Source organism: Osmerus eperlanus, chromosome 9, assembly GCF_963692335.1.
Source record: "Osmerus eperlanus chromosome 9, fOsmEpe2.1, whole genome shotgun sequence".
NCBI classification, from domain to species: domain Eukaryota; kingdom Metazoa; phylum Chordata; class Actinopteri; order Osmeriformes; family Osmeridae; genus Osmerus; species Osmerus eperlanus.
This window is the reverse complement of record NC_085026.1, coordinates 14,637,844-14,664,150: the sequence shown is the minus strand read 5'-3', so window position 1 is coordinate 14,664,150 and position 26,307 is coordinate 14,637,844. Positions and strand designations below refer to the sequence as shown.

At 48.3% G+C, this 26,307-nt stretch overlaps 3 protein-coding genes across 4 annotated transcripts; 1 reads left to right on the top strand and 2 right to left on the bottom strand.

The window, feature by feature from the left end:
- Nucleotides 1–508: 508 nt before the first annotated feature.
- calm1a (calmodulin 1a) lies at nt 509–7,216 on the bottom strand. Its single transcript, XM_062469658.1, has 6 exons — nt 7,078–7,216; nt 2,600–2,630; nt 2,096–2,239; nt 1,580–1,686; nt 1,367–1,502; nt 509–781 (listed from the first exon to the last, which is right to left on the bottom strand). Exons 1-6 carry the CDS (start codon nt 7,078–7,080, stop codon nt 753–755), a joined length of 450 nt encoding a protein of 149 aa, XP_062325642.1. The 5' UTR covers nt 7,081–7,216; the 3' UTR covers nt 509–752.
- A 1,667-nt stretch (nt 7,217–8,883) lies between these two features.
- Nucleotides 8,884–18,337, top strand: nrde2 (NRDE-2, necessary for RNA interference, domain containing). The gene is made up of 14 exons (XM_062469617.1): nt 8,884–9,008; nt 9,751–9,859; nt 10,195–10,383; nt 10,939–11,088; nt 11,229–11,706; nt 11,966–12,374; nt 14,042–14,175; nt 14,517–14,637; nt 14,712–14,887; nt 14,996–15,397; nt 15,494–16,530; nt 17,316–17,457; nt 17,621–17,692; nt 18,016–18,337. The coding sequence occupies exons 1-14, from the start codon at nt 8,948–8,950 to the stop codon at nt 18,139–18,141; spliced, it is 3,606 nt and encodes a 1,201-aa protein (XP_062325601.1). The 5' UTR covers nt 8,884–8,947; the 3' UTR covers nt 18,142–18,337.
- A 241-nt stretch (nt 18,338–18,578) lies between these two features.
- On the bottom strand, nt 18,579–23,029 carry LOC134026725 (26S proteasome regulatory subunit 4-like). 2 transcript variants are annotated; one of them, XM_062469648.1, is made up of 12 exons: nt 23,007–23,029; nt 22,607–22,660; nt 21,785–21,881; nt 21,393–21,517; nt 20,993–21,178; nt 20,732–20,860; nt 20,390–20,486; nt 20,092–20,281; nt 19,838–19,989; nt 19,588–19,742; nt 19,267–19,413; nt 18,579–19,003 (listed from the first exon to the last, which is right to left on the bottom strand). In XM_062469648.1, exons 1-11 carry the CDS (start codon nt 23,007–23,009, stop codon nt 19,279–19,281), a joined length of 1,323 nt encoding a protein of 440 aa, XP_062325632.1. In that variant the 5' UTR covers nt 23,010–23,029; the 3' UTR covers nt 18,579–19,003; nt 19,267–19,278. The 2 variants fall into 2 exon arrangements, with proteins under 2 accessions (XP_062325632.1, XP_062325633.1); XM_062469649.1 differs by having other exon boundaries at nt 18,579–19,043; nt 19,278–19,413.
- Nucleotides 23,030–26,307: the final 3,278 nt, after the last annotated feature.

Below are 26,307 nucleotides of genomic sequence, written 5' to 3'. Positions count from 1 at the left end.
AAACTGAAGTACGAGTCAACTGCCCCCACCTCCCCCACCCGGACCTAACAGCCCCTACCTCACTCCCCCCACCCTCCCCCCCAAATATCCACTCACAACAAATAAACTGAATAACCCCAACATGCCAAACATATAATCTAAAATTAGTTATTTTTTTAAATGATCATTTTCTTAAAAATATCTCTTTTGTAATTCATTAAGCAAACTGCAAATGTCCCATTTACACAACCTCTATGAGATTTCTCCCCCCCTTCAGAGCTTGTTTCCAGATAGACTGTCCAGAAGCCCACCAATCCCAGGGCATCGTGGGGGCGGGACGTTTAAGCCTCGCCTCGCCGAGGCCCCGCCTCTCAAGCTGCATGCATGAAGAACAGAAACAGGAGATAAAAGAAGACGATTGGCCAGCCCAAACATCACCACGAGCACATGTGACCAGGAGGTGGACCTCCTGGAGCAGTGCGTAGCTGCTGGTTGGTTAACAGGTAGCCTATTAGATCAGGTATTACTGGTGTTGAACTCTGCGCTGGGACACGACCACTAACCAGTACATGCAACTCATTTTTGTTTTTGCTTTTTTTTCAACTTTTTTTTTTCTTTAAACTTCTTTATGTGGACAGAATTTATTGTTTTTCAACATTCAGTTATGTTTTCTATACAGAAACAGTATGAATAAATGTATATTTTTGCAAGAGGTAAGTAAAACATTTGACTGATTCTTTTTTGTCTTCTAAGGAGATCAGGAGGGCAGGGATTCATTTGGCTGTCATCATTTGTACAAACTCTGCAGAAAAAAGCAAAGCAAATAGACAACATATTAGAAGGGTGGAGCATAGCAACAGCAACAACAACATTAGAAGGTTTATGTTGAAAGATGTTGCAAGGGGGTGTATGAATGTCTGCTGGTCTTGCGCAATTAAAACAACGAGTCATCTCCTGTCATTGCTACCGTGGAGATTGTTGTTCTGGTTATATTCACAACATCATATTATTGCTAGAGGAGAGGATATAGCTACATCCCAAAGACAGAGAGAGGGAGAGAGAGACGGTTAAAGACAGTGACAGAGAGAGAGACAGAGAGAGGGAGAGAGACAGTTAAAGACAGTGACAGAGAGAGAGACAGAGAGAGGGAGAGAGACAGTTAAAGACAGTGACAAAGAGAGAGACAGAGAGAGGGAGAGAGACAGTTAAAGACAGTGACAGAGAGAGAGACAGAGAGAGGGAGAGAGACAGTTAAAGACAGTGACAGAGAGACAGAAAGAGAGGGAGAGAGACAGTTAAAGACAGTGACAGAGAGAGAAACAGAAAGAGAGAGCGTGTAGATCCATAGATGGTGGTCGTGCGTGCGGTCTTGCGTGCGTGCGCGTACCTTCGTAGTTGACCTGTCCGTCTCCGTCGATGTCGGCTTCTCTGATCATCTCGTCCACCTCCTCGTCTGTCAGCTTCTCCCCCAGGTTCGTCATCACGTGACGCAGCTCGGCTGCGCTGATGTAGCCGTTACCATCCTGCGGCGGAGGGCCAGAACGCACGGTCACACACACACGTTTCTGGGCACAAACACACACACGGGGCAGCGACCCACCTTGTCGAATACCCTGAAGGCCTCTCGGATCTCCTCCTCACTGTCCGTGTCCTTCATCTTCCTCGCCATCATCGTCAGGAACTCTGGGAAGTCAATGGTCCCGTTGCCTGGTAACCGAGAGAAAGCAGTGGGGGTCAGAGGTCGGGTGTGTGAGGTGAAGTCAGGTGACCAGGTTGGTTAGATCCATGACATGATTACATGCAGGCACTGCTTGAATAGTTCACAAGATCAGGGGAGGGAAGGCTAACCCCATTACACCAGCAACACACACACACCAGTAATCCTCAGTAGTAAATCTCTTTAGTAGCCTGTGTGTGTGGGCATGTGCTTGACAGCTGCTACGTCCTGGCATACTCCTGATCCAGTCTACAGAGCCAGACACCTGTCTCTGGAGCAGCTACACCCCGGCCTGAAGGCATTCAGGTCCTTCAAAAGCTGGTTGTTGGAAGAACCTACAATCCATATGGTCCACACACACACACGCACACACACACACACGCATACACACATGCTCACCGTCGGCGTCCACCTCGTTGATCATGTCCTGCAGCTCGGCCTCTGTGGGGTTCTGACCCAGTGACCTCATGACTGTGCCCAGCTCCTTGGTGGTGATGGTGCCGTCTCCGTCCTTGTCGAACAGGGAGAACGCCTCCTTGAACTCTGCACAGCAGGGAGAGAACACAGCCGGCATGGCTGAGTGTCTTCTACAGCCGTCTGACTCACACGCACTCACACAAGGTACACGGTTCATATGTAGGACCTGGTGCAGATACACATTGTCCAGGTCTTGGATAATAAGTTGTCTCACATTCCACTATGGTACATGTACAGCTTAACGACTATCTTTTATCTGGTAAACATAATACTATACTACATAGTGCTGCTTTAGGACTTTCTCTAGTATACATACTATAGTACATAGTGCAGCTTAAGGACTGTCTGTAGTAAACACACTGCAGCCATCCTCACTGCTGGTTCCATTAGGGAGTAGCAGTCACACTAGCTGCCACAGCTGCTTACCAGCGATCTGTTCCTCTGTGAGCTGGTCCGCCTGGGGGAGGAAGGGGGACACCAGAGAGTTCATCAACATATGCAGTGCAATGTATGCAGTCTTATGAACAACAGAATAAGCACTATTATATATGCACTGCAGACAGGGGACAGTATGTAGGTGTACTGGTTTGTGGAGTAAACGCAGATGTCACTGCCCACCCTCACCGGATTTGAGAGACCAGCCCTAGCCAATCCAAACTCACAGCTGCTTAAAATGGAACATTCTGATTGGCTCTTCTGATGCACAGGCATTGATTCCCTTGTCTAATTTACATATCCTGCTAATTATTACAAACACATCAATATTCATGAGAATGAATATGTATCAGGGGGCAGAAAAAACAGAGTTCACATGCCTAACCAGCCGGACAAACACACAGCCAGCCAAACAGCCTGACAGCCTTCATCTCCACAGAGACAGACAGTCAAAGAGCCAGCCTGTCAACAACCTAACAAGTTGATGGGGCAGTCAGACAGTTGGCCTCTTTAAACAGCATTAATGAGACCCCACAGCCTGATCCACACCCACCCAGACCAGTCTGCCATGGCCACAGTCTGCCCAGTACAAGTTACAACCCCACTAACACAAACTTTAAATTAACGCAATCATTGTGAAACAAAGTCTAGAGAGAGCCACCCCTATGTGCTCCATACCGATACATCACTGGTTGAGTACTGTTACACCTGTGTGTGTGTGTTTAGGTTCAGAGCGTTAAGGTGTGTGTGTCTGCGTCTGGACCTGAAAGGCATCAAAGTGAATGTCCGTCAGGTCTGCCACCAGTCTCTTAGCCTTGGGCTCTGTGTCCGGCCAGGGCTCCTTCCTGCCCCCGTCCCTCCCGGAGAGGAGAGGAGCCTTCTTAGCCTTCAACACCCCAGTGGCCCCCGCCCCCCCCACCCCCCTGGCCGTCAGTCTGTCCATGGCCCCCCGCACCATCACCAGCCCCTCGGCTAGGAACTCCGCCCGCTTGGCGTTCTGCCCGCCCTGGCGCTTGACCTCGGCCAGGTCCTTGCGAGTGCTCTGCAGGCCGTTCTTCAAGTCCTGCAGCTCCTTGACCAGGCCGTCGAAGCGCGAGGAGGTGGAGTCCACCAGCATCTGCAGGAAGCTCCTGTAGTTCCTCTCCTGCTGCTGGATGAGCTCCTGGTAGAAGAACTGCTGCTGGTCCAGGAGCTCGTAGACCCTGGACAGAGACACCAGGTCCTGCTCCAGGTACAGGGCTCGCTTCTTAGGCAGCATGGCTTGTCACCTGTCTGTCCCTCCCGCCTGTTACACCTCCTGTCCGGCTGCCTCTCTTCCCCGGATGTTTCTCGGTCCCTCGCTGTGATCTCAAACTGTCTGTCTCTCTCTCTGTCTGCCAAGTTGTCTGTCAGAGTCCGTCTGTCTGTCTGCCTGTGTCTATCTTTCTTACTTTCTACCAGTCTGTCTGCTTGACTGGCTCTCTCAGTCTCTGTGTGGTTATCACGGTGTATCTAGAGAGTGTGTCTATCCTCAGGCCCCGCCAGGAGGTGTCTGGTGCTGAAAGGGTACGCAGGGGGTGCCCAGCCCAGTCCAGCCCTGCCAGGGCAGCGTAGGTCAGGGTGAGAGCTGGTCAGTTCAGCCCTGGGGTGGTATGGTTGGACTGACTGCTGACGTGTCCACATCCTGCTGAAGAGGTGTTGGGTGTCCGGAGACACCACTTCCTCCATTTCAACGTTTCAACAGAGGCCTGTTGCTTGAGTGACTGATGTGTTGCCGGGTGGTTTTCACCACGAGCCGGTCTGTCAGCATATCGCTACCGTTACAGCCCCCCAGGAAGACAGGTCATTTCCCTGATTAGGGACAGGTCACATGACCAGATGTTCACGTGACGCCGTGTGCCAGGTCAGCGTGCAGACAACACACACACAGCTCTCACCTCTCCTCCTGACGCACCCTGTACACTGCCCATAGACACACAGCCTCTGGAGCCACGCTCTCCTTAGAGATGACAAGAATAGACCTCCACAGCTCCAGGGTCCTGCTATGTAGCAGTAGTCTGACCCAGAAGACCTCACCTCTACCTGCTCTCCAGGATTGCAATGGATTATCTGCGACTGCATGCAGAAGATACTGCAGCCGGGGGCCCTCTGTAGGAACACTGCAACCCTGCCTGGTCCACAGTTACCTCCAGCATCACCCCCCACCCCCCTCCCAACACACACCCTCACTCACACACTCACTCCTCTCAGGAATCTGGCCTGGATTGCGAAGCAGTGTGCAGGGCTTGCCAGGAATCTGGCCTGGATGTGACTGCTCTGCTGCTGGCCTACTGAGCTAAAAAACCTGGCCAGCTATCTACCGCTCACCATGGCAACCACACACCCACCCATGTCATAGCGGACTCCAGAAGGGACTCAACATCATACCACCCACAGTGGGAACGGTGGCCAACAGTACACCATGGTAACTTCCCTCATAACTGCATCCTGGCTATCACACAGTGTCAGGAGCAGGCTTGTAAGTGACTTTACCAGTTATGACTGTAACTGTAGTAACAGGCTGTAAAACAGGTGAGTCAGTCAGGTAGTCTGTATTGCTATCTAGACTGAGCACAAAGCCATTCAGTCAATGAGTTATTTATCTAGTTAGTCAGCCAGCGAGTTAGCCAGTCACCAGAGTCAGTGTACGCTAGCATGGTGCCTGTGGGTATACTGAGATGGTGAACCGAGGATAATACTGTATCTTGTTCTGCATGGAGACACAAGAACTGTTCAGTGCTGCCCACTCAAATGGCTTAGACTTTCTACACTGTCCTCTTAGAAAGCTTTTCAAGGTCTTTTGCACCACAGCAACCCAGTTCAATGAGATCCTTTCAATGCTTTTACTAGGAAATTTCAAAAGATTTTAGGTCTCTGTGGAGGTCTTTTTGAAGATTCTCTCTTGCCCTCTTCTCCTCTCTTCCATATTCTCCTCAACTCTGGGTTTGTGTGACTGGGTGTGACTGGAGAGTAGGCTGAGAACCGGCATCGTTCTACAACTTGGAACAGAAGGAGATTAAATCCATCGTTTCCCTGCAGTTATGACTGAGAGTGATTGTGTTTATGGTTATGTTGAGACAATACATAGCTTTGTTATTCCCACTCCTTTGGATGCATTCCTTCCATACTCTCGGGGAAACAAGGCGTGCTTTTAGCACTAGAACATCATTTAATCTGAGATGCATGTTTTCACCCCCCCCCTCCCCTTCCCCGCTGGTTACACAACCTCATCCACCCTCCCACGGCGGACGCGAAGTGAGGCGCGTCTCCTGAACGATGGGCTTCTTGAGAGAGCAATTAAGAAACGGTAAACCGAACAGAACCTTAGTCAGTCGGTGTGTATCAAGTGTCTGTGATGATCTGCCCGACCGGAGATGTCTTCATCTGGATCCATGACAAACACGTAGTCATAAAACTATGTTAAGAGTTCCATTACATCAACCCATTCGACACGGAATCTACCGCAGAATTGTGATTTCATAACAAAGATATACAAATTGTCAAGACGCATATGGTCCATATTGTGTGTTGTGTTACATCATGCGCTGTGATTGTGATTAATGAATCCAATAAAATGGGACAGGCATTGCTGCAAGCTTGAACCAAATTTCTTCTCATTATTATTACATGGAAATAGCCTGCCTTCAATGCTATTGAAAATGGATGGTTATTTCTTCACCCCTGCCGTTCACATTGACCGAACTGGTCCAGAGAGATGACAAAATAGTCTAGGGGCTACTTTTCACTTCCATGTAACAAATGTGGGTGGGGTTGCAAAGAAAATGAGTCAAAAAACAACCGCATTTTAGGTGGTGATTAACGGCGTCTGTATTTCTGATGTGCGGTAGCCGTTGGACCGCATCAACAGATAGCTACATTACTATGCGTCCTCTAAAGTCCAACTATCCGCCTGTGTGTGTATGTGTGTGTGAGAGCCTGAGCGTGTGTGAGAGAGCATATGACATAAAATCTCGAGGGTCTCTAACACCAAGCCTGGACACATTTTTACGTAATACACGTTTGAAACTCTTAAACGTTCAGATCCACATTTCAGGAATTCTGATTCATCATCCAGCACTTGAAAACAGAGTTAACTGCGTCTAATCTGCAGCGCGCGTGGAGTCGAGCACATAGGAGACGGCACATCCTCGTATCACCAGAGCCGATCAGATCGGTTATCAGTGTCTATGACCAGTCGGCAGTCGACAACCCATTCATTACACGACAAGAAGAACCGAATAGGCAACGAGAAGTTATAAATAACAACTATTTCACATCAGTAAAACCAACAGACAACATCGACGCACAGAGCGACCACTCCATTGAATGGTCGAGTTCGAAAGCACTCCGGTTGAGGCTTACCATGCAATGAAAATCACAGCCACCCTGCCTTAAATGTTCTGCAATAACATATACAAACTCACACATTCAATGTATCATATAATACGTACCATGTCTGTCGGTGCTGTATAGTTTGGTTTTCTAAAGCTAGACTACGAGATTGACCCGCACCCAAGGAACTCTATGATGGGCTGAAAGGTGTGTGTGGCCACAACTGTCTGCTGCTATATAGCTGTGTGTATTCCTCCGCCGCTGGAAACCCTGCTCACTCACTTCCGCATTTTCTCTGCAGGGTCGGCAGGATCTCTCTCTCATCAGCACCACACTTGGCACGGATGGAAGGGTGAGGGAGAGATGGAGCAGTCTTGACTATCAGCTTGCACCAGACTACAAGCAAACCACTTTCTCCAAAGTAGTTTAAATGATTACTATATAGCCTCTGAAGAAACACTATCAAACTGGGAGGATATGTCAGTGTTACCACCCTAGTGTTACCAAGGGCCATGGGGCAGCATCATGCAACATCTTATTCACATGGCAGACCGCACTGACAAACAAGTTAAAAAGTGGTTGTAAGTGTTGTAATTATTTTATGGTCTAGGATATAGTATTAGTCACAAGTAACAGTGTGGAAAATATAGCACATGGAAATGAAACCCAAATGGTCATAGGTGGTTCTGGAGAAAAAAAACATGTTAATATGAGCTCCAACGGTTATGGGTTAGGCTACTGTTAATACGTATTCAGATAACCTAACGACTTATTTTGGTAATGAAATAAACATCTTTTGCAACTTGTTGTGACAATGTTATTATGATAGATGTTATAACTTCTGTCCGGTAGCCTATTTACCAAGTGTAGACTATTTAAAGAATCAAGTTGAAAGTTTCATGTATCACTTAACTTCACTGCAGCCCTAGGTTAACAAGACTAAAAGTGCTGAAAGCACAGTTTACTGTGAACATAGGAATTTGCACTGCTGAAACAGTAGAGGCCTCATTGTATATCTCCGTTTGACAGGTCGTTGAGAACGCTATTGCGCTTGAATTTGAGCAGTGGCGTACTATTTTTTGCAAAGCACTATTTTATCTCTGCGGAAGAATACACGCTGGTCCGACTGTTGACGCTGGAGAAATTGCAGCTCTTTTTGAGACGAGCTTGCTCATTGGTTACAGTAGACCTGCAATATTCTGCACACTGTACAACTGCTCAAGATTGGCTACGTTAGATCTGCAATGCGTCAAGCAATGGCGCCGATTCAACCAACTCATTTTTTAGGAAGACGTCGCAAATATATACTATATAATGGAGTTGATTTAATTATAATGTCATTTTTTTTCTACAATTCTTTTGATTCTGAAGGTTCTGTCATTCGAGTCGCGAATAGTCGCACCTCCTAATAAGACCGGGGGTTCGATACCTGCAGGGAGGAGTGGTGATCTACGATTGGTCGCTCAAAATACACTCAAACTATATTTATGCTGTCGCCGAATTGAAAAACGGCATATTAGGTGTAACATACATTTCCAATATAAATTGTAAACGTTACATTATGATTTATTTTATATTTATCTGCAGTATAAAGATTCATTAAAAAATAATGGATGAAAACATCTACAGGCTAAATTATGAAACCATAAAAACAAACTACGTTATTAATATAGATTTATGATCTGACGTACCCCAACTTTGTGATAAAGAAGACCTATTTGATTAGCATATAAAGAAGTCTTTATGTGCAGTTTACTTTTTATTTTATTCTGTGCCATCCACAGAAATAAAATTAGTCCTGCGTGAGCACATTTGAACAAAGTCAGTTATAACTAATATAAACAGTATTAACTGTATGCATACAATTTGTAAGAAAGATACATAGTCAAGAAACTCGCGTAATGCAAGGGATTCAAGAGTAAATTCTCCACTTGAGCTGTCAACTCATATGACGTCACATCCCTGCGACTGTTTACATGCAGCGGTAACATGGCACTGTTTCCAGCGTTTGCAGGATTAGCGAGTACAAAAGTTGACGAACCACATAAAGGTAAGAATCACATGTCTTGTTTATAGATATGTTGTCTCCTTAGTTAACATAACTGATGTCGAAATATCTTTTAGTGGCTTTCTATATAACACTGCTGCCTTAGCTACTCTAGTCTAGCTAAATTAACGTTTTGGCTACGTCTTAATCTTTAATGAAGATCAAATCATCAAACATATTAAACGTAGTGCTACGTTAGATAGGCGCGATCACATTCGCATTGCTCACTTTTTACGGAATGTAAAAAATGTGAACGCAAATGCATGAACATACAGCAGTTTGTGTCGGTCCAAACAAGTAGGCTATGTAACAACAACAGGTGGGTTGCTATTTGAGGGAGAACTCAAAGTGAATGCCGCGGGGAATGTATAAACGTTCAACTCTGGAGCTGAGGACAGCAACAGGCACAACAGCAGTTACACCAGCTCAGACTCACAGTCAGCAGTTCTTTTGACACCTCACCATCTACTCATTTCTCATTTTTATTAACCACAGAGATTGTATATATGCTTCAGTTTACAGCGTGCTTACTGGTTCCCATTGACAGTTCTCTGGACTGGGCTATCTTCGCTGCCTTCACCGCAGTCTCCCCTCCCCTCTCCCCTCAACCCCTCTCTACTGATACCTCAATCGTTCTTAATGCAGCTGTCACCAGAGCTGATCCATCCTCAGGCTGAAAGCTGAATGCCTCAAAGAGCTAATTGCTCAATTGATTAACCATTCCTTTCTCCTCTGCCCATCACAGAACTGGAATGGCTGACCAACCAAAGTTTCCGCTCCGACGAGGCTCTTTCCCTTCACCAGCGTGCGGTAGAAAAGTCTATCCAGCGCGAGCAGCCAGCAGCAGATACAAGGTACCAATGCTGGCTGCTGCACAGTCATCATAAACCTCCAAAATTGTTATGCCATTACTCCCTACAGCCCACCATGATTCACTGCAACCCTGTACAGTTGATGTGTTGCTCTGTGAGATGTATTAAAAAGTCTTTGTGTGGTAGGCCTAATGGCAACTATAGAAGCGACTACGGGGTTAGATATATTTGGCTTCAAGCATAGCACAGAGGCAGCAAAGGTGGGTAAGCTGTCGGTAGCCTTTTATATATCAAGTCTCATCTATGTATGTATGTATGCATGTATGTATGTATGTCTGTAAAGAATGCCTATAATCCATCCATGAATCACTCTTCAGACTGTTGTCAAGTGAGGAGGAGGAGGAAGACCGGAATGATGTTTCGTCCAAGAAGAGGAAGAAGAAGGAGAAGAAGAAGAAGGAGAAGAAGAAGCACAGGAGAAAGAGGAGGCCTTCAGACAGCAGCGGGTCGGATTCAGACACCGTCTATCCCAGCGACCTTCTGAAAAAGGATGCAGAGGAGCCTAGGTATGACCCGTGTCGCTTGAATCACGACCCTGCGTTCTAGAACTACGAACAATGTCTGTGACTGTGTGAGAAACAGAGAGAGTGAGAGTGTTTCTGGGAAGCGTGTCGGGGAGGTTTGAGTATTTTGGTCGACTGCCAAGGCTCTTGTCTCTGAACCAGCCTGTATCTGAAATTGTACCCTCTACACACACACACGCGCTCTCTCTCTCTCTCTCTCTCTCTCTCTCTCTCTCTCTCTCTCTCTCTCTCTCTCTCTCTCTCTCTCTCTCTCTCTCTCTCTCTCTCTCTCTCTCTCTCTCTCTCTCTCTCTCTCTCTCTCTCTCTCTCTCTCTCTCTCTCTCTCTCTCTCTCTCTCTCTCTCTCTCTCTCTCTCTCTCAAGGACAGACTCCCCATTAAGAGGTTGGTAACTCATCTATCTTCCGAGATCTCCCACTGTCTCAGTCTCAAACACTTCCCAGGGAGCAGGACCTTCATGGTAGAATAGATGGTTATGATAGTGTTACTTATATCTCTTTAGTGATCGTCTGTCTGCCTGTCTGTCTCTTTTTCTCCAGTCAGCAGCCCCAGGTCCAGTGCCAGCTGGAGGGGAAGTTTGCGTGGCTGGATGACCTCCAGAGTCCCCCTGCCCAGCTCTTCTGTCTGGACCGCAAAGCAGACTCTGCTAACTGGCAGTACAAGTCTCTGTACAGGGGAGACATTGCCAGGTAACACCCCCTCTTTTTCCCCTTCTGTCTTCTTCTCCCTCTTGCATCATTCTCTCCCCTATTGTCTCCACCTTCTCCTCACCCCAGTCTTCCTCTTCTGAACTTGTCTCTCTCAGCTCACTTGTCTCCTTGTGTTCCAGGTACCGGAGGAAGGGCCAGTCCTGTCTGGGCCTGGACCCACGCAGGCAGGCCATCAGCTGGGCCGAGTCCGAATCCTCAAACAGGAAGCGATCTGACAAGAACAGGAAGCAGACAGAGCGCTACTTCTGCTCCTCTGCCCGCCCTCTGCTGAAAGCCCCTTCCGTTCCCTCCCTCCCCGGGGCGCCTGCACCCGGCCCCACCCTCGAGTACATCCCCCTGCCCCTCTGCCCCAAGGAGGGGGGTGCAGGGGCGGGATCTGGACCCGTGAGCTGGGTCAACCCCCTAGGGGTGTACGATGACTCCACCTCCCTCTGGCTACAGGGCCGTGGCCACAGTGAGCAGGGGCAGGGCCAGGAGCCCTCCAGGGACAAGGACAGCAGCGCCGCCCTGCTGGCTGGGAGGGTGGAGGACTTCAACAGGAGGCTGAGAGAGACGCCCACAGACACTCAGCTCTGGCTGCAGTTCTTGCACTTCCAGGTCTGTTAACAAGTTATAGGTGGTTAGTATGTAGTTTGATGGTTGGTACATAGTTAGATGGTTGGTACATAGTTAGATGGTTGGTACATAGTTAGATGGTTGGTACATAGTTAGATGGTTGGTACATAGTTACATGGTTGGTACATAGTTACATAGTTAGATGGTTGGTACATAGTTAGATGGGCACTGTTACATTAACCACCAGTTGCCGCTTTTACTGACTTTTACTCCTCTTTTCTCCCCTCATCTCTCCTTCCAGGATGAACTGTGGGATGCGGGAGGGTTTGGGGGGGAGGGGGGATCGAGGGAGGCGGAGCGTGGCGGACGGTCGGTGCGAGCGTCTGTGGAGAAGAAGATGAGCATCGCGGAGCGCGCGTTGGAGAGTAACCCGGGGTGCGTGGCCCTGCAGCTGGAGAGGCTGCGTCTGAGCCGGGAGCTGTGCGAGCCTGCAGCCCTGCAGAAAGAGTGGAGGAAGCTGGTGTTCCTGCATCCCAACAGCGCCCCCATCTGGAGGGAGTACCTGCTGTTCACGCAGAGTCACTTCAGCACCTTCTCCGTGTCAAAGGTCAACTCCGCCTACGGGAAGTGCCTGAGCACGCTCGCTGCTGTGCAGGATGGAAGTATGACGTCACACCCAGCCCTGCCCGGCACCCAGGAAAGCATGCTGGGTAAATGAGTTCACACTACTCTGGACCAACGTTAACCAGCCTCCCTTTTTATCCTTTGGTCTTCCTGCATGTCCCTCACACCTGTAGTCCTGGCTGCCAGAGCCGTCTGGTACTGCAGACTGACAGCCCCCCCCCCTACCCCTGGATTGACTGGCTCAGCTAGGTGTGTGTGATGACTCACGTCGTCTGCTGCAGTGGCCTTGCCCGTGAAAGGGGAGCCACGCGCTGTAGGTTGCGGATGATGTAAACAGCCGATGTAAATATTAGTACAGCAGACGTGAACACGCAGCAGAGCAGGATCAGGTTTCCCTGTGCTTCTTCCAGTTCCTGCTGTGTTCCTGTCCTGCTGCATCTATCGACCTGCTGGTGCCCAGCGTCTGACTGGCCTGAGTGTTTTCCCTGACAGAAGGGAGGGAGGGAGGGAGAGGGGGAGGGATGGATGGGTGGGTGGATGCAGGGAGGTGAGGATTAGGCAGAGATGGAGTGCAATGTGCCGGCTCTGGTTTCAGCTGCAAGTGATTTCTTCTATAGCTGAATGCTGAAAGCAACTATCTGGATCTGTCAGTGGCGCTTCATCTCTGGTCCTGGTCACAGGCGCCATCCAGTGGTGAAGCAGGGATAATGCATTTCATACAGTTTGATATGAAGGTTAAACATTGTAGTGTTTTTGGTTATGCCCTCTGAGTTATAGACATGCAGGCAGAGGAGCAGAATTAGAGCTGTCTGTCTGCTTCTTGTTCTGGTCAAGTCGCTTCCTGTTTGAGGATCTGACTCAGCCCACATATCTGTGCAGGGTTTCCCGCAGAAAATGTGTTAGTTAAGGTGGTAGGGTGGGGTTTGCCGGCGGAGCGGGGTGGGGGGTGGGGGAGTTGCAGAGGGAGACTGGCGTTGGTCACGGTTTGGAATGTAAGGGAGAAAACAAGACAACGGCGGATATAGCTTTAAAAAAAAATCTTTTTAAACAACGTAGTTAAGGCGGCAGGTTTGTGTTGCTTAGGCGGCCTTAAATGAAAAGTGCTGCGGGAAACCCAGCTGTGTGGTTCAGATGACCTTTTGAAAATCCCTGAAATGACTGGCTTGGTCATAGCTGTAGAGGATGTCAAAGATTCCCTCAAGGAGGAGAGGAGGCAAAGTAACAGAAGAGGCCAATAGTTGATGGTGACAAACACATGTCAGCTGTAGTAGTGTCTTATAAAGAACTGTCAAAGGGAGGGTTGATGAAACCTGAAACAGACCAGTCTCAGTAGGCTTCTCATCCCCTAATTATCCATAAGAATAATCAGAACCTCATGAATACTAAAATGAATAAGTAAGAAAGTAATAAAGGCTTTTGAAAGCCACGTGACCTGAGGGTGGAGGATTTGATTGGCCTGCTGAATATTTAATTCCTGAGAGATTATCTGGTATTTCTTTCTTTTACGCTCTCATCATCCCACACATACACATACACAAACACATACACGCAAACACACACACTCTTACTCATCCTCATTAAAGCTTCCTCTGCTTTCATCTCTTAAGTACCTAGCACACTAATCTACCTGCTTTGAATCATGCAGGAATGGGCTGTCTTAACAAGTCTGCTTTTTTCCCCTGCCCTCCTCCCTGTCTCTCTCTGTCTCGCTCCTTCCCTCCCTGCCTCATCTCTCTGTCCATCTGGCCGCCAGACATCTTTGTGCAGCAGTGTCACTTCCTGCGTCAGGCGGGACACTCTGAGAAGGCTGCGTGTTTGTTCCAGGCTCTGCTAGACTTCACCTTCTTCAAACCAGACAGCGTTAAAGACCTGCCCACCAGACAGCAGGTACACACACACACACACACACGGCTCAGAGTGTCAATAGGACTGTAGAGAGTGAGAAGACATGATGGGTGGTTAATCTCCTGTTCAGTAGATGATAAAGTGTTTATGATTATAAATGTGCTTTACTCTAGTGCTTGTGTCACGTTCGTGACACTTGTCAAACAGTTTGTGTGTGTGTGTGTGTGTGTGTGAGAGAGAGAATGCGTTTGTGTCTGTCGGAGACTGAGGCATGATCGCGCATATAATCTGTTCTAATGACCACCTTCCTGCATGTGTTGACATCTTAAACACTTCATTTGCATTCATTACCTAGCTTGTTCAACAACACAGTGTGTGTGCAGGTGGAGTTTTTCGAGCCCTTCTGGGACAGCGGGGAGGCCAGGGTGGGAGAGAGGGGCGCCCGAGGCTGGAAGGCCTGGATGCTTCAGCAGGAGAGAGGAGGCTGGCTTCTACCTAATACAGGTAACATACTACACACACACGCGCACACACATGCACCCACACAGTGTATAACCTCAGCGATGGGTGTGTTTCAGATGATGATGATGATGATGATGAAGATCCAGAAGAGGAGCTGAAGGACAGGACCTGGCCAAAGGGGAGGATCTGGTTGGACATTGAGACATCCCGTGAGGCCAACCATTGGCTGCCCTGGAGGCCGGACAAAGCTAAGGGCCAATCGGTGGAAGACTGTGAGGACCCAGACAGACAGGTATTGGCTGAGGCCTCTGAGCACATGGGTTTTATTATGAAGCTGGTGTATTTATTTATAAACACTTATTGTTATTATGTCCTCCTTCTCTTCCCCTCTCTCCCCCAGGTTCTGTTTGATGACATCGGTCAGTCTCTGATTCGTGTGAATAGTCCAGAGCTCAAGCTACGTCTAATGTTTCACTTCCTGCAGTTCCTGGGTTTGCCTACAGGGGCGCTAGACTGCTCCTCTGCCCACACCGCCCCCTGGTGGAGCTCACTGCTTGAGGACCTGTCTCTCCTGGGGGAGGTGCCCCAAGCTCAGCCGCCACTCACAGCGTACCACCTCCCAGCCCCATTGGTCAGCCCCGTGGGACACATGACCACCCTGCAGGGTGCCAGGAAGTGGGCAGATCTGGGCAAGCCAGGGGAGGAGTTTCTGACCAACGTGTTCCAGATGCTTCTGCCCCTATTCCCTTCCAAGCAGAGAGCAGTTCTGTATCTCTGCTGGCTGCAGTACGAAAAACTCAAGGTACCTACTTTCCCACTTCTTCTCTACGCCCCTCTTTCTCTTCTTGCTCTTCCCTCTCCCCATTCAGCTCACCTTCATATCACCTCCCTGATCCAGGTGCTGCGCTGCGTGCGGCACGGCAACAAGCGTCGTCTTCGCGTCCAGGGGAAGAGGAGCAAGCGTGTGGCCAAGTGTCTCCTCAAGGAGCCTGAGAACCGCGGCTGGCTGCCTCTCTGGCGCGAATACGCACACCTGGAGTGGCTTCTGGGTAATCTGGCAGACGCCCGCAAGGTGTTTGACTCCGCCCTGGTGCTGGGTGTAGCCGGGGGGCTGGCTGACTCGTCCCTCTGCCACCTCTGTCTGCTGTACGCCCAGCTAGAAGTAGAGGAGGCAGCAGGACAGAGCGTGGCCGGGGGCGGCCAGGTTGGGCCAGCCACGGGCTCAGCTGCTGTGTACGTTCTGACCAAACTAGCTGAGGGGGGGAGCTACGCAGCCTTTTCTGGAGAGCTGGCTCCCGTTGCGGTGCTGAAGGCTAGGAGGACCTACGAACTGGCCCTGCACACCTGCCTGGCTGGCCTGGAGAAGCAGGAGGACCCCGGGAAGGAACTGAACGCTCAGGGGCAGAAGCTTGGAGGCTTGGGGCAGTGGAACCAGCCCAGCCTGGTGTCGGGCCTGGTGGGCTGCTACGCCCTGTTCCAGTACCTGACTGTGGGGGTGGAGGCTGCTCAGGCCGTGTACAGCCTGGCCAGGGAAAGGCTGGGACAGCTCCATTCCAGGCCTGACGCTAACAGCGACGCTAACCTGGCTAATGCTAACACGGATCCTAGCCCAGCTAGCGTAGCGAGTGCTAACCGGCTAGCCTCGGAGTGCGAGTACCTGGCTGTCCAGCAGGCTGCGCTGTTGCACTATCACACCAGCACCAGTGTGTACCCGCTGAGACCCCTCAGAGAGACCCTCACCTCTGCCCTGCAGCTCCACCCCACTAGCGCCCCCCTGTGGAGGCTCTATGTACAGGTGGAAAACCGTTACCACAGTGCCGGCAGGGCACGGAGGTTCTGCCACGGCATTGCCAGGGGCTGTGCCAGTGTGGTGCCTCGGCTCTTTGCCATCAGCGCGGAGCAGCACAGGAAGCAGCTTCTGGATTCTGCCATCAGGTGAGAACTTAGGAGCTGATTCTAGATTGTTTTAGTTGCAAAACCATGTCTCTGTGCCTTGTGTACAATACACTCAGAAAGATGCATGACAGATACAAAAAATTCACCGTAATTTAATTTAGCCAACACCTTTAATCAAAACGACATACAGGGGGGATTTGAACTTGCAACCTCTTGATAAGCAGTCAAATGCTCTACCACTGAGCTATACCCAACATACCTGTCTCTGAAACCGTACTCTTTGTACACCCCAGCATTTCATAAGCTAACCCTCTCACCATCCCTCCCTCCCTTCATCAGCTAACCCTCTCACCATCCCTCCCTCCCTTCATCAGCTAACCCTCTCACCATCCCTCCTTCCCTTCATCAGCTAACCCTCTCACCATCCCTCCCTCCCTTCATCAGCTAACCCTCTCACCATCCCTCCCTCCCTTCATCAGCTAACCCTCTCACCATCCCTCCCTCCCTTCATCAGCTAACCCTCTCACCATCCCTCCCTCCCTTCATCAGCTAACCCTCTCACCATCCCTCCCTCCCTTCATCAGCTAACCCTCTCCCCATCCCTCCCTTCATCAGCTAACCCTCTCACCACCCCTCCCTCCCTTCATCAGCTAACCCTCTCACCACCCCTCCCTCCCTTCATCAGCTAACCCTCTCACCATCCCTCCCTCCCTTCATCAGCTAACCCTCTAACCATCCCTCCAGGCTACTGTAGATTGTAACATATCAGGGTTGTGTGAAGGGTATGAGATGTAATGTTGTTCTATGGGTGTCTCTATGTACAGGTCTTGTTCCCAAGGCGAAGCACTCCCCACCCTGCCAGAGAACGGACTTAGCAACCGTATCCGCTCGCTGTTTGAGAACGCCCTAGCGACCGAGCAGGGGACCCACTGTCCTCTACTGTGGAGGATGAACATGCACTTCCTGGTGAGACAGGAACAGGAAACACACACTTTTACAACAACCTTCCAGTAGATGATATAACACCAGCTGTATCTGCATTTGAGTGTGTTAAGGTTGTCATGTTTCTTTGTGTATAGTTGTGATGAGTAATGTTTCCATTTGTGTGGTGATGTTGTGTGTTGTCCAGGTGTCTGATGGGAGTGTGGAGAAGGGCAGGGCTGTCTTCTACAAGGCTTTACAGGATGTCCCCTGGGCCAAGGTCAGCACAGAATACAAAATATTAGGGGTGGGAATCTTTTTGGTACCTCACGATTCGAATCGATTCTTGGGGTCACGATTCGATAAAAAATCTATGCACAATTTTTCCAAGAAAAAAATAATAATACATAGCCCCGATAACATCGATTTTTAACATTTGTGAATCGATGTGAATCGCTAGAAGACTGAATCGCGTTTCGAATGTGAATCTATTTTTTCCCCCACCCCTACCAATTTTATCATACGACTGTGTGTGTGCAGTGTAAAACGTTGAGTACCTTTTTAACTCCATTCTGTATCTAAACTCTGTGTGTCTCTCCACAGGGAGTGTACATGGATGCGGTGCGTCTGTTCCCAGAGCACATGCAGGAGTATCTGGACCTGCTGACAGAGAAGGAGTTGAGACTGAGGCTCCCCATGGAGGAGATGGACATCCTGCTGGAGGACTGACGCTTCCCATGATGCACTGCTGCTACCATGCCAGGAGATGGACATCCTGCTGGAGGACTGATGCTTCCCATAATGCACTGCTGCTACCATGCCAGGAGAGGCTGGTTGGATAGACATCAGATTTCATTGGAACCGATGTGAATTTGGGAATATAAATATTTTGATGGATCCCATTTGAATAATTGTTTAATAAATTTTACTTTTTACACAAAAATACTGTTTTTGTTTAGCAAGCATATTTTAGATTGACTGTTCATTTATAAATATCACTACTCTTAAGGGTTAGGCTGCATTTACACTGCATGGCTCAAGTGACTAAGTTCAGATTTTTTCTAGTTATAGTTACGGCTAACTCATTACAATAGTTATAGTGTGAGGTGTTGTAGCAGCAGGGTCAGAGTTAGGGTGTAAATGCAGAGAGAGTTAGGACAGAGAGCTTTTCATTATCAATACAAACTTTATTGTAAATACAAATCCAGAGGTGTGTAGTTTGCCATTGTGCCAACATGTAATACTCAGCCACGCTCAGACACAACATTACAGCCAAAGATTCTACAGAGAGGGGAAATGAACAGCTAACATCAAGTTAAGAGATCTGCATGTGAGTCTGGGTGGCAGGGGTACCATCCGGCTAGAATACATCCTGCTGTACAACCTTCTTGAGATCTGATATGGGACTGGATTGAAGGCAGCTGTGAACTGAAGTACCTATCCCATCAGGTTGAATCAGACAGGGCCTAAAAGAAGGGCAGGATGTAGGATTGATGCCTTTTCATTTATTTTTTACAGAGACTGAAGTAGTGAAAGACGTCGGATGATGGGGAGGGGTGGAGGTTTGGGGGAGTGACCAGGGAGGGTGGAGGTTTGGGGGAGTGACCGGGGAGGGGTGGAGGTTTGGGGGAGTGACCGGGGAGGGTGGAGGTTTGGGGGAGTGACCGGGGAGGGTGGAGGTTTGGGGGAGTGACCGGGGAGGGTGGAGGTTTGGGGGAGTGACCGGGGAGGGTGGAGGTTTGGGGGAGTGACCGGGGAGGGTGGAGGTTTGGGGGAGTGACCGGGGAGGGTGGAGGTTTGGGGGAGTGACCGGGGAGGGTGGAGGTTTGGGGGAGTGACCGGGGAGGGGTGGAGGTTTGGGGGAGGTTAGAGGTAGAGTCCCTCAGGTGTCCCTTCCTGCTTCTTGTAAAGGACGTTCTCCTTGGACTTCTTGAAGTCCTCGTTGGTGACCTTCATCCTCCTCTCCCTCAAAGCCATCAACCCTGCCTCTGTACAGATAGCCTGAAGGGAGAGAGGGAAGGGGGGGGGGTGTATAAAGAAAGAGGGAGAGACAATATATTGGGAGAGGAATGGAAGAAAAGGAGAATGGTTAGATCCAGATCAGGGTCTCAAAAACGTAACGTAAACGTAAAAACTCTATATTCAACCCCCCATATTTATACTCCCATGATGCACCTTTATGTCTGCTCCTGACAAGTCATCCTTAGCCAGGATGAGCTCGTCCAGGGTTACATCATCCGCCACGGTCATCCTGCTGGTGTGGATCTGGAAGATCCTCCTCTTGGTCTTCTCATCCGGCAGGGGGAACTCGATCTTACGGTCTATACGACCTGGGGAAGGAGAGGAGGGGAGGACAGGAAGTTAGGGAAACTACTGTAACTGTGCTGTTGGGGTGGGTCCAGAATCTGTGTGTGTGTGTGTGTACCAGGTCTAATCAGAGCAGGGTCCAGTGTCTCTATGCGGTTGGTGGCCATGATGACCTTGACATCTCCTCGTGAGTCAAAGCCGTCCAGCTGGTTGAGAAGCTCCAGCATGGTCCTCTGGATCTCCCTCTCTCCTCCTGAGTTAGAGTCATACCTGGACGAGGGACACACACACACGCATATTAGTAAAGATACACAAGGCTATAACACTCAGGCACTTACAATTATCTATCTATGCACACAGACACACACACACCTCTTGGTTCCGATGGCATCAATCTCGTCTATGAAGACGATAGATGGGGCGTGTTCCTCGGCCACCCTGAACAGCTCTCGGACCAGCTTGGGCCCGTCTCCTAGATACTTCTGGATCAGCTCCGAGCCAACCACACGCAAGAAGGTGGCCGACGTCTGGTTGGCTACCGCCTTGGCCAGCAGGGTCTTACCTACCAATCAAAGAGGAGGATGATGACCAAGAGGAAGAGTAGGAGAGTCACATGTAGAAGTACTATGGTGTGGATTGACCTGAGGGAGGGTGGGTGTGTGTGTCTGACCTGTGCCAGGGGCTCCATAGAGGATGACCCCTTTGGGAGGTTTGATGCCCATTTCCTCATAGTACTCTGGGTGAGTCAGGGGCAGCTCCACTGACTCCTGATTGGACCACAAACCAGCAAGGGTTGTCAGTCAGGACAAACATCCAATCAGCACCAGGCATTGAGACATGCAGACATCAATCCATTTGAAAAGTACAAACACACCAATCATGAATGACAAAGTGAATGATATGTATATGTTTTGTGTGTGTGTGTGTGTGTGTGTGTAAGAACAGGTGTGTGTGTGTGTGTGTGTGTGTGTGTGTGTGTGTGTAAGAACAGGTGTGTGTGTGTGCTCGTGACCTTGATCTCCTGGATCTGGTTGTCCAGTCCTCCTATGTCAGCGTAGGTCTCCTGAGGGGCTTTCTCCACCTTCATCACCGTCACCAGGGGGTCGGTATCATCCATCAGCACCCCGATCACTGCATGGACCTGACGACACACACACGGACATTACACACACAGGCATGACACACACACGTTACACAAACACATGCTCACACACTGGCATGACACACACACACACATTACACACACACACACACACTAGCACCCCCGCCCTACCTTGTGGTTGAGGAGAACAGAGCAGCCAGGCTCCAGCAGGTCCTTGTCCACGAAGGACAGGATGCTGACGTAGTGCTCCGAGCCCACCGAGGTGGACACGATGGCGTGGTTGTCATCGATGATCTCCTCCAGGTTCCCCACTGACATGGGGGTTCCTCTCAGGTCATCCACCTTGGAACGCTCCTCCTAAAATGTTTCATCACATATATGAGAATATGAGAGAGAAAGAGACAGAGGGAGAAAGAGAGAGAAGGCAGCACACAAATAGGAGCAAGTGAGAGATAGTGAGTACCCTGTTCTTGGCCTCTAAGGTTTCCCCCAAACAGAGAGAACAAGACATCCAAAGTTCCACAGAGGAAGATGATAGAAGGTGAGACAGAGAGGCATGTGAATACTGTACCTCCTGTTTTTCCTCCAGAGGCTTCATCTGCTCCTGGTTCCTGATGAACTCCTCCTCCATGAGGAGGTAGTCCTTGATCCTCTCCTGCTTCAGCAGCTTCAGACGGCACTGCGTGTGTGGGGTGACTGGAGAAGGGGTGGGGGGTGGTATCAGTATACCAAGGCTAAAAAACCCAAGAGCTCAGCTTTGTTTTCTAGTTAAGATTTTCCCTAAAGCTTTGGCAATGTAAAGTTGTGGCGTACAAAGCTTATTTAAATGTATGGGGTGAAAGCACAGCCAGATTTCAGGGGCAAGGTTTTCTGTGCGTGTGTGTGTGTGTATGTCATGATGAGAAGCTTGGATATTAGGATGAAAATTGCTTGCTTGCATGTGTACTGTGTGCATGTGTTTACCTAGAGGCAGCTTGCTGGCAGCATCAGGCCCCTTTGTCCTCTTCTTCTTCTTGCCAACTCTGGTGGGGATTGGTGGCTCATACTTCTTCTTCTTGTCCTAAGAAAAACACAGTTAGTCTGTTTAAAGGAAGTATCCATTTCCACTAACAGCCCAGCATCAACTGTTCTTAATGTTAACAGCGATGAAAAGTGGAAGAATATACAGAATGAATGAAATAACCGTTCTTTGGTCTTTCATCTGACCGTTCTGAGTTAGATGGGTCGGTAAAGTGACAACTGATCCCATGTTCAACTGAACAGTAAACTGAAAACAATATAACTCGTGACCTCACATGTAGACATGGTCAAAACCGCCATCCTTCGTTAACACAGACCATATCAACCGGTTATAAATGCAGTTTAGAGCAACTGCCGCGGCCCCAAACGGATAACACACATATCCCCCACTACAACTCTAAGAAAGACCATGACACTAGCATTTTTTATTTTATCAAATATATTAGACTTCTAGACCAAAACGGTGAAACGGACACCGTTAGGGAAGTTATTTATGTTGTTGAGAAGAGCTGAAGTGCTATTTACTGTCTAGATATTTATTTTATTGTATATTTAATTATATTCTAATCCCACTTAGTACTGCTAGTTTATGTACCCTTAGTATAGATAGTCCACATATTTAAATTTTAGGTATATGTTTATTGTATGCACCTTCCTGCCAAATCAAATTCCTTGTCTGTGCAAACTTTCATGGCGAATAAATCCCATTCTGATTCTGATTCGAAAAACAAAAATGGATTAACTTGAGCCGTGAGAGATGCTTACCTTGTCATCTTTCTTTCCTCCACCGGGACCGTGTCCGCCGCTTTGACTTTGACCCTAAAACGAACAACATTAATGACATTCTCATTACGATACCTGAAAAAATATTGAATGGCCGTGAAACCACAGAAGTAGTAGCAAGCAAGTAAACGATTCTACTGTACTGTACTAGCAGTAGGTGAAACGCTAAAGTAGCTAGCTTAGCAGCTAGCAGGCTAATTGCGAGCTAACAATTACTGTCCAGATTTATGGACAGTAAGAATAGAAAATAAACACTACGATAAGGTTAAACATTAAAACAGAAAGGTGCATGACCACTCGTATATTTGCCGAGATAACATGTGGATAATATACACTATCATCAATGATATTGTAAATAGCTGGAAACTGCTGGCTCACTTACCATTGCTTTTTCAGTCTGTCGCCGTCACTGACATTATACGTCATCGGATGGCTGGCAACTGAACGCTCTTTGGCTCAACTTTGGAAGCAAATCAGTAACATGTTTTTAAATTTAAACACCACCGAAATTGTTGGTTTTGAATTCACCTCCTTTAAATTGAAATGAGAATGTATTTCTGAATTTTACTGTTCGAATTTCCTGAACCTTGATTTTTTTGTCAGATTTTTTTTAACATTGAACATAAAAAATCAAGAGGTGAATTCAATGCCTTTTAAAATTCAAAACATTATGTCACTGTCACTTGCTTCCATATAAATCTTTTACAAATACAAATCTAAATTGTAATTTCTTTTGTAATTTAAATGTTTATGAAATACGTCTACAATATGATTGCGATTGAATACGCGTGAACTGAACCATGGTAGATAGGAGAGAAATCCTCTATTGGAAGACGGAAATGTCTTGAAATAGAAATAGTCCAAACTACTTTGGTGTCATTATTGATAAACGTGTCCAGACAAAGGTTAAAAGAACGGCCCAGAAGCAGAGAGAGTACGCGAGTTCCCTCAGACGCAGTATTGGACCCAGACTGTCCAATAGATGGAGCTGTTTCTCCGCACTGACAACGTCCTTGTTTTCTCTGACTGAGGAACGGTTTGAGGATGAGAAAGACAGAGGGGTGTTTTTCCACTCCAGAGCACAGCTATTTAAAGATGTCAGCAGAACCAGCTGACCACCCACCCAGAACTGCAACCCGGCCAGTGTGGGACAATACTTGTAATAGCATCCAGCCTACCTGGACCTGTGTGTGGCCAAAGTCTCTCTCTCTCTCTCTCTCTCTCTCTCTCTCTCTCTCTCTCTCTCTCTCTCTCTCTCTCTCTCTCTCTCTCTCTCTCTCTCTCTCTCTCTCTCTCTCTTTCTCTTTCTCTCCCTCTCTCCACCCCCACCCCCTTTTTGGCCTTTTGGTCTCTTTTCCTCAATCAGACACTAAGATGACATCAGTTAGTCTTTCCCCAACCTCTGTTCCAGCTGTGTGCGTATCGCTGACTGCCCCAGTGTACTGGCGGTGTGTTTGTTTGTATGTGTGTGTTGTGCCAAGAAGAAAGGGCAAAGCGTCTTACTTGGCACCAGTTTCAGACAGCCATGCAAGAATCCCTCCACCTATCCACACAGCCTGCCATCCTGCCAGCCTTTCTCACCCACCTTATTACCTGCCGCTGGGGATGTCAATGGCCTCTGCCAACTCAGTCAGCCTCCAGAAAATCACTTGGCCCCAAGCTGTAATCCTCTTGGCTTTTGATGCCAGAACACTGTTTCTCTGCATCACAGTTACAGTCCTTTTTGCCCCTCCCTCTTTCTACCAGTTTCCCTCTCAGTTTCTCTCTCTCTCTCTCTCTCTCTCTCTCTCTCTCTCTCTCTCTCTCTCTCTCTCTCTCTCTCTCTCACTCACTTTGTCTCACTCACTTTGTCTCACTCACTTTCTTCTCATCCTCTCACTCTTTTTCTCTTAGATTTTTTCTCTTCTCTTCTTCACACTCTCTTTCTTTGACTTTGATACCAGTCTCACCTTGCTCTGATTTCACAGAGTGTGCCAGGGTTGGAAATTGAATTAAATTCACAAAACATTACTGTGACATAAGTAGCTTAGCGCTGCCTCTATCTGCTAGCATTAGCTTAGAACAGCGGTGAGTGCTGCTGAGCTAGGTCGGATGACATTAGCATCAGTCACACTGACACAGCCAGCCGTCCTCCAAACACACCAGGGTCAAATACCTATTACTGTATGTGTGTATGACATAAGTTACACTTGATTTAGTCTGTCACCTCAATGGAACTGTAGTAAACAGCCCTCAAAGTACAAAACCGCATTAAGGTGAGCTAAATCAAGTGAACCTTACCACAGATTGTTTCAATCTGAACTCTGTAATTCAACCCTAGTTCAGCTCCAGTGGCCAGTTTGGTCTCAGGAGCTCCTGTTAGAGAGCCTAGGAGTTTGGCCCATGAAGAATGCTTGTTAAGGTTACAAAATACTTCTAGAAGGTTCTGGATCAGTGTCACCAGGAGCGTCCCTTGTCCCAGTCAGACAGGATTAGAACGTGAATAGTCATGTATGATGTATGAGACCAGGGCACTGTGACATCATCAGCATCTCACCCCTCTCTAACCCCAGGCAATTACCAGCCTGCCCCTGCCTCCCTCTCCTCCTCGGTCTCCCTTCCTTACTTTCCCATCTGACCTGGGGTGAGGCAGAGAGCATCTGACTGGTTTTATTACAACCACCAGCCAACCCCCATCATCATAGTCATCTGTCTGTGTGGATAAAACTAATATTTCTCATGTCTGTGTTAAAAACCGCTATCCTTCCATCTTTGTTTTATCCCTCCGTCCCCACGTGTCTTTTGTATCGTACCTTCCCCCTGTTCTTTATGTATCTCCTCCATCCCTCCAATCTGTGTGCTGGCTGCTGCATTATTCACTTCATGGCCTTATCTTATTCACTTCCTCCCCTTCTTCCTTCTTCTCTATATCCCCCTCTACCCGTTCTCTCGTCTTCCTACTCCATCCCCCACTCCTTTCTTTCCCATCCGCCCTCCGATGGTCCGTCTGTTCCACCTGCAACATATTCTGCTCCGCTTGCTTCTTTTGTCGTTTGTCGTATTGGTTTACGTAAGTGTTTGTGCATTTCAACCATGTTAATGATCCCAGCACTCCTCTCTCTCTCAGTCATTAGACAGCTGATTAGCTGTCACATCAGTGACAGTGTGTGGAGTCTCTGATGATAGCTGTCCCTCATCTTCAACACAAACACGGACAAACTCGTTTACCGTGCTACACAGTCGTCCGCGTACTTTATCTTCATTACAATGCTCTCTCTCTCTCTCTCTCTCTCTCTCTCTCTCTCTCTCTCTCTCTCTCTCTTTATCTCTCTTTATCTCTCTCCCTCTCCTCTGTCTCTGGCGGCCTAGCCTGGTCCGTCGCTGTCAGGCTTTCCAATCTGAAACGAAACGATGGACATTTTTTCAAACTGTCAGTTGCTTGTACTTTCAAATAAATCTGAAAGTACCAGTCTGCTTTCCTCTGATAAAACTAATGTATTCCTGCAGCTTGGCTATTTCAGGGCTGAAATACTGTCATCGGATTTCTTACTAACATGTCTTAATGGCATTTAGCTGCCTCTCTGTCACATCATTAAGTGACATCTCTGTCCAAGGCTCTCTATAACACGTTCATTCACGCCATCATAGAAATAGTCTATCCACACAGGCTGTAGAGTATAAAGGACTTGGGGGTTGGCATATTT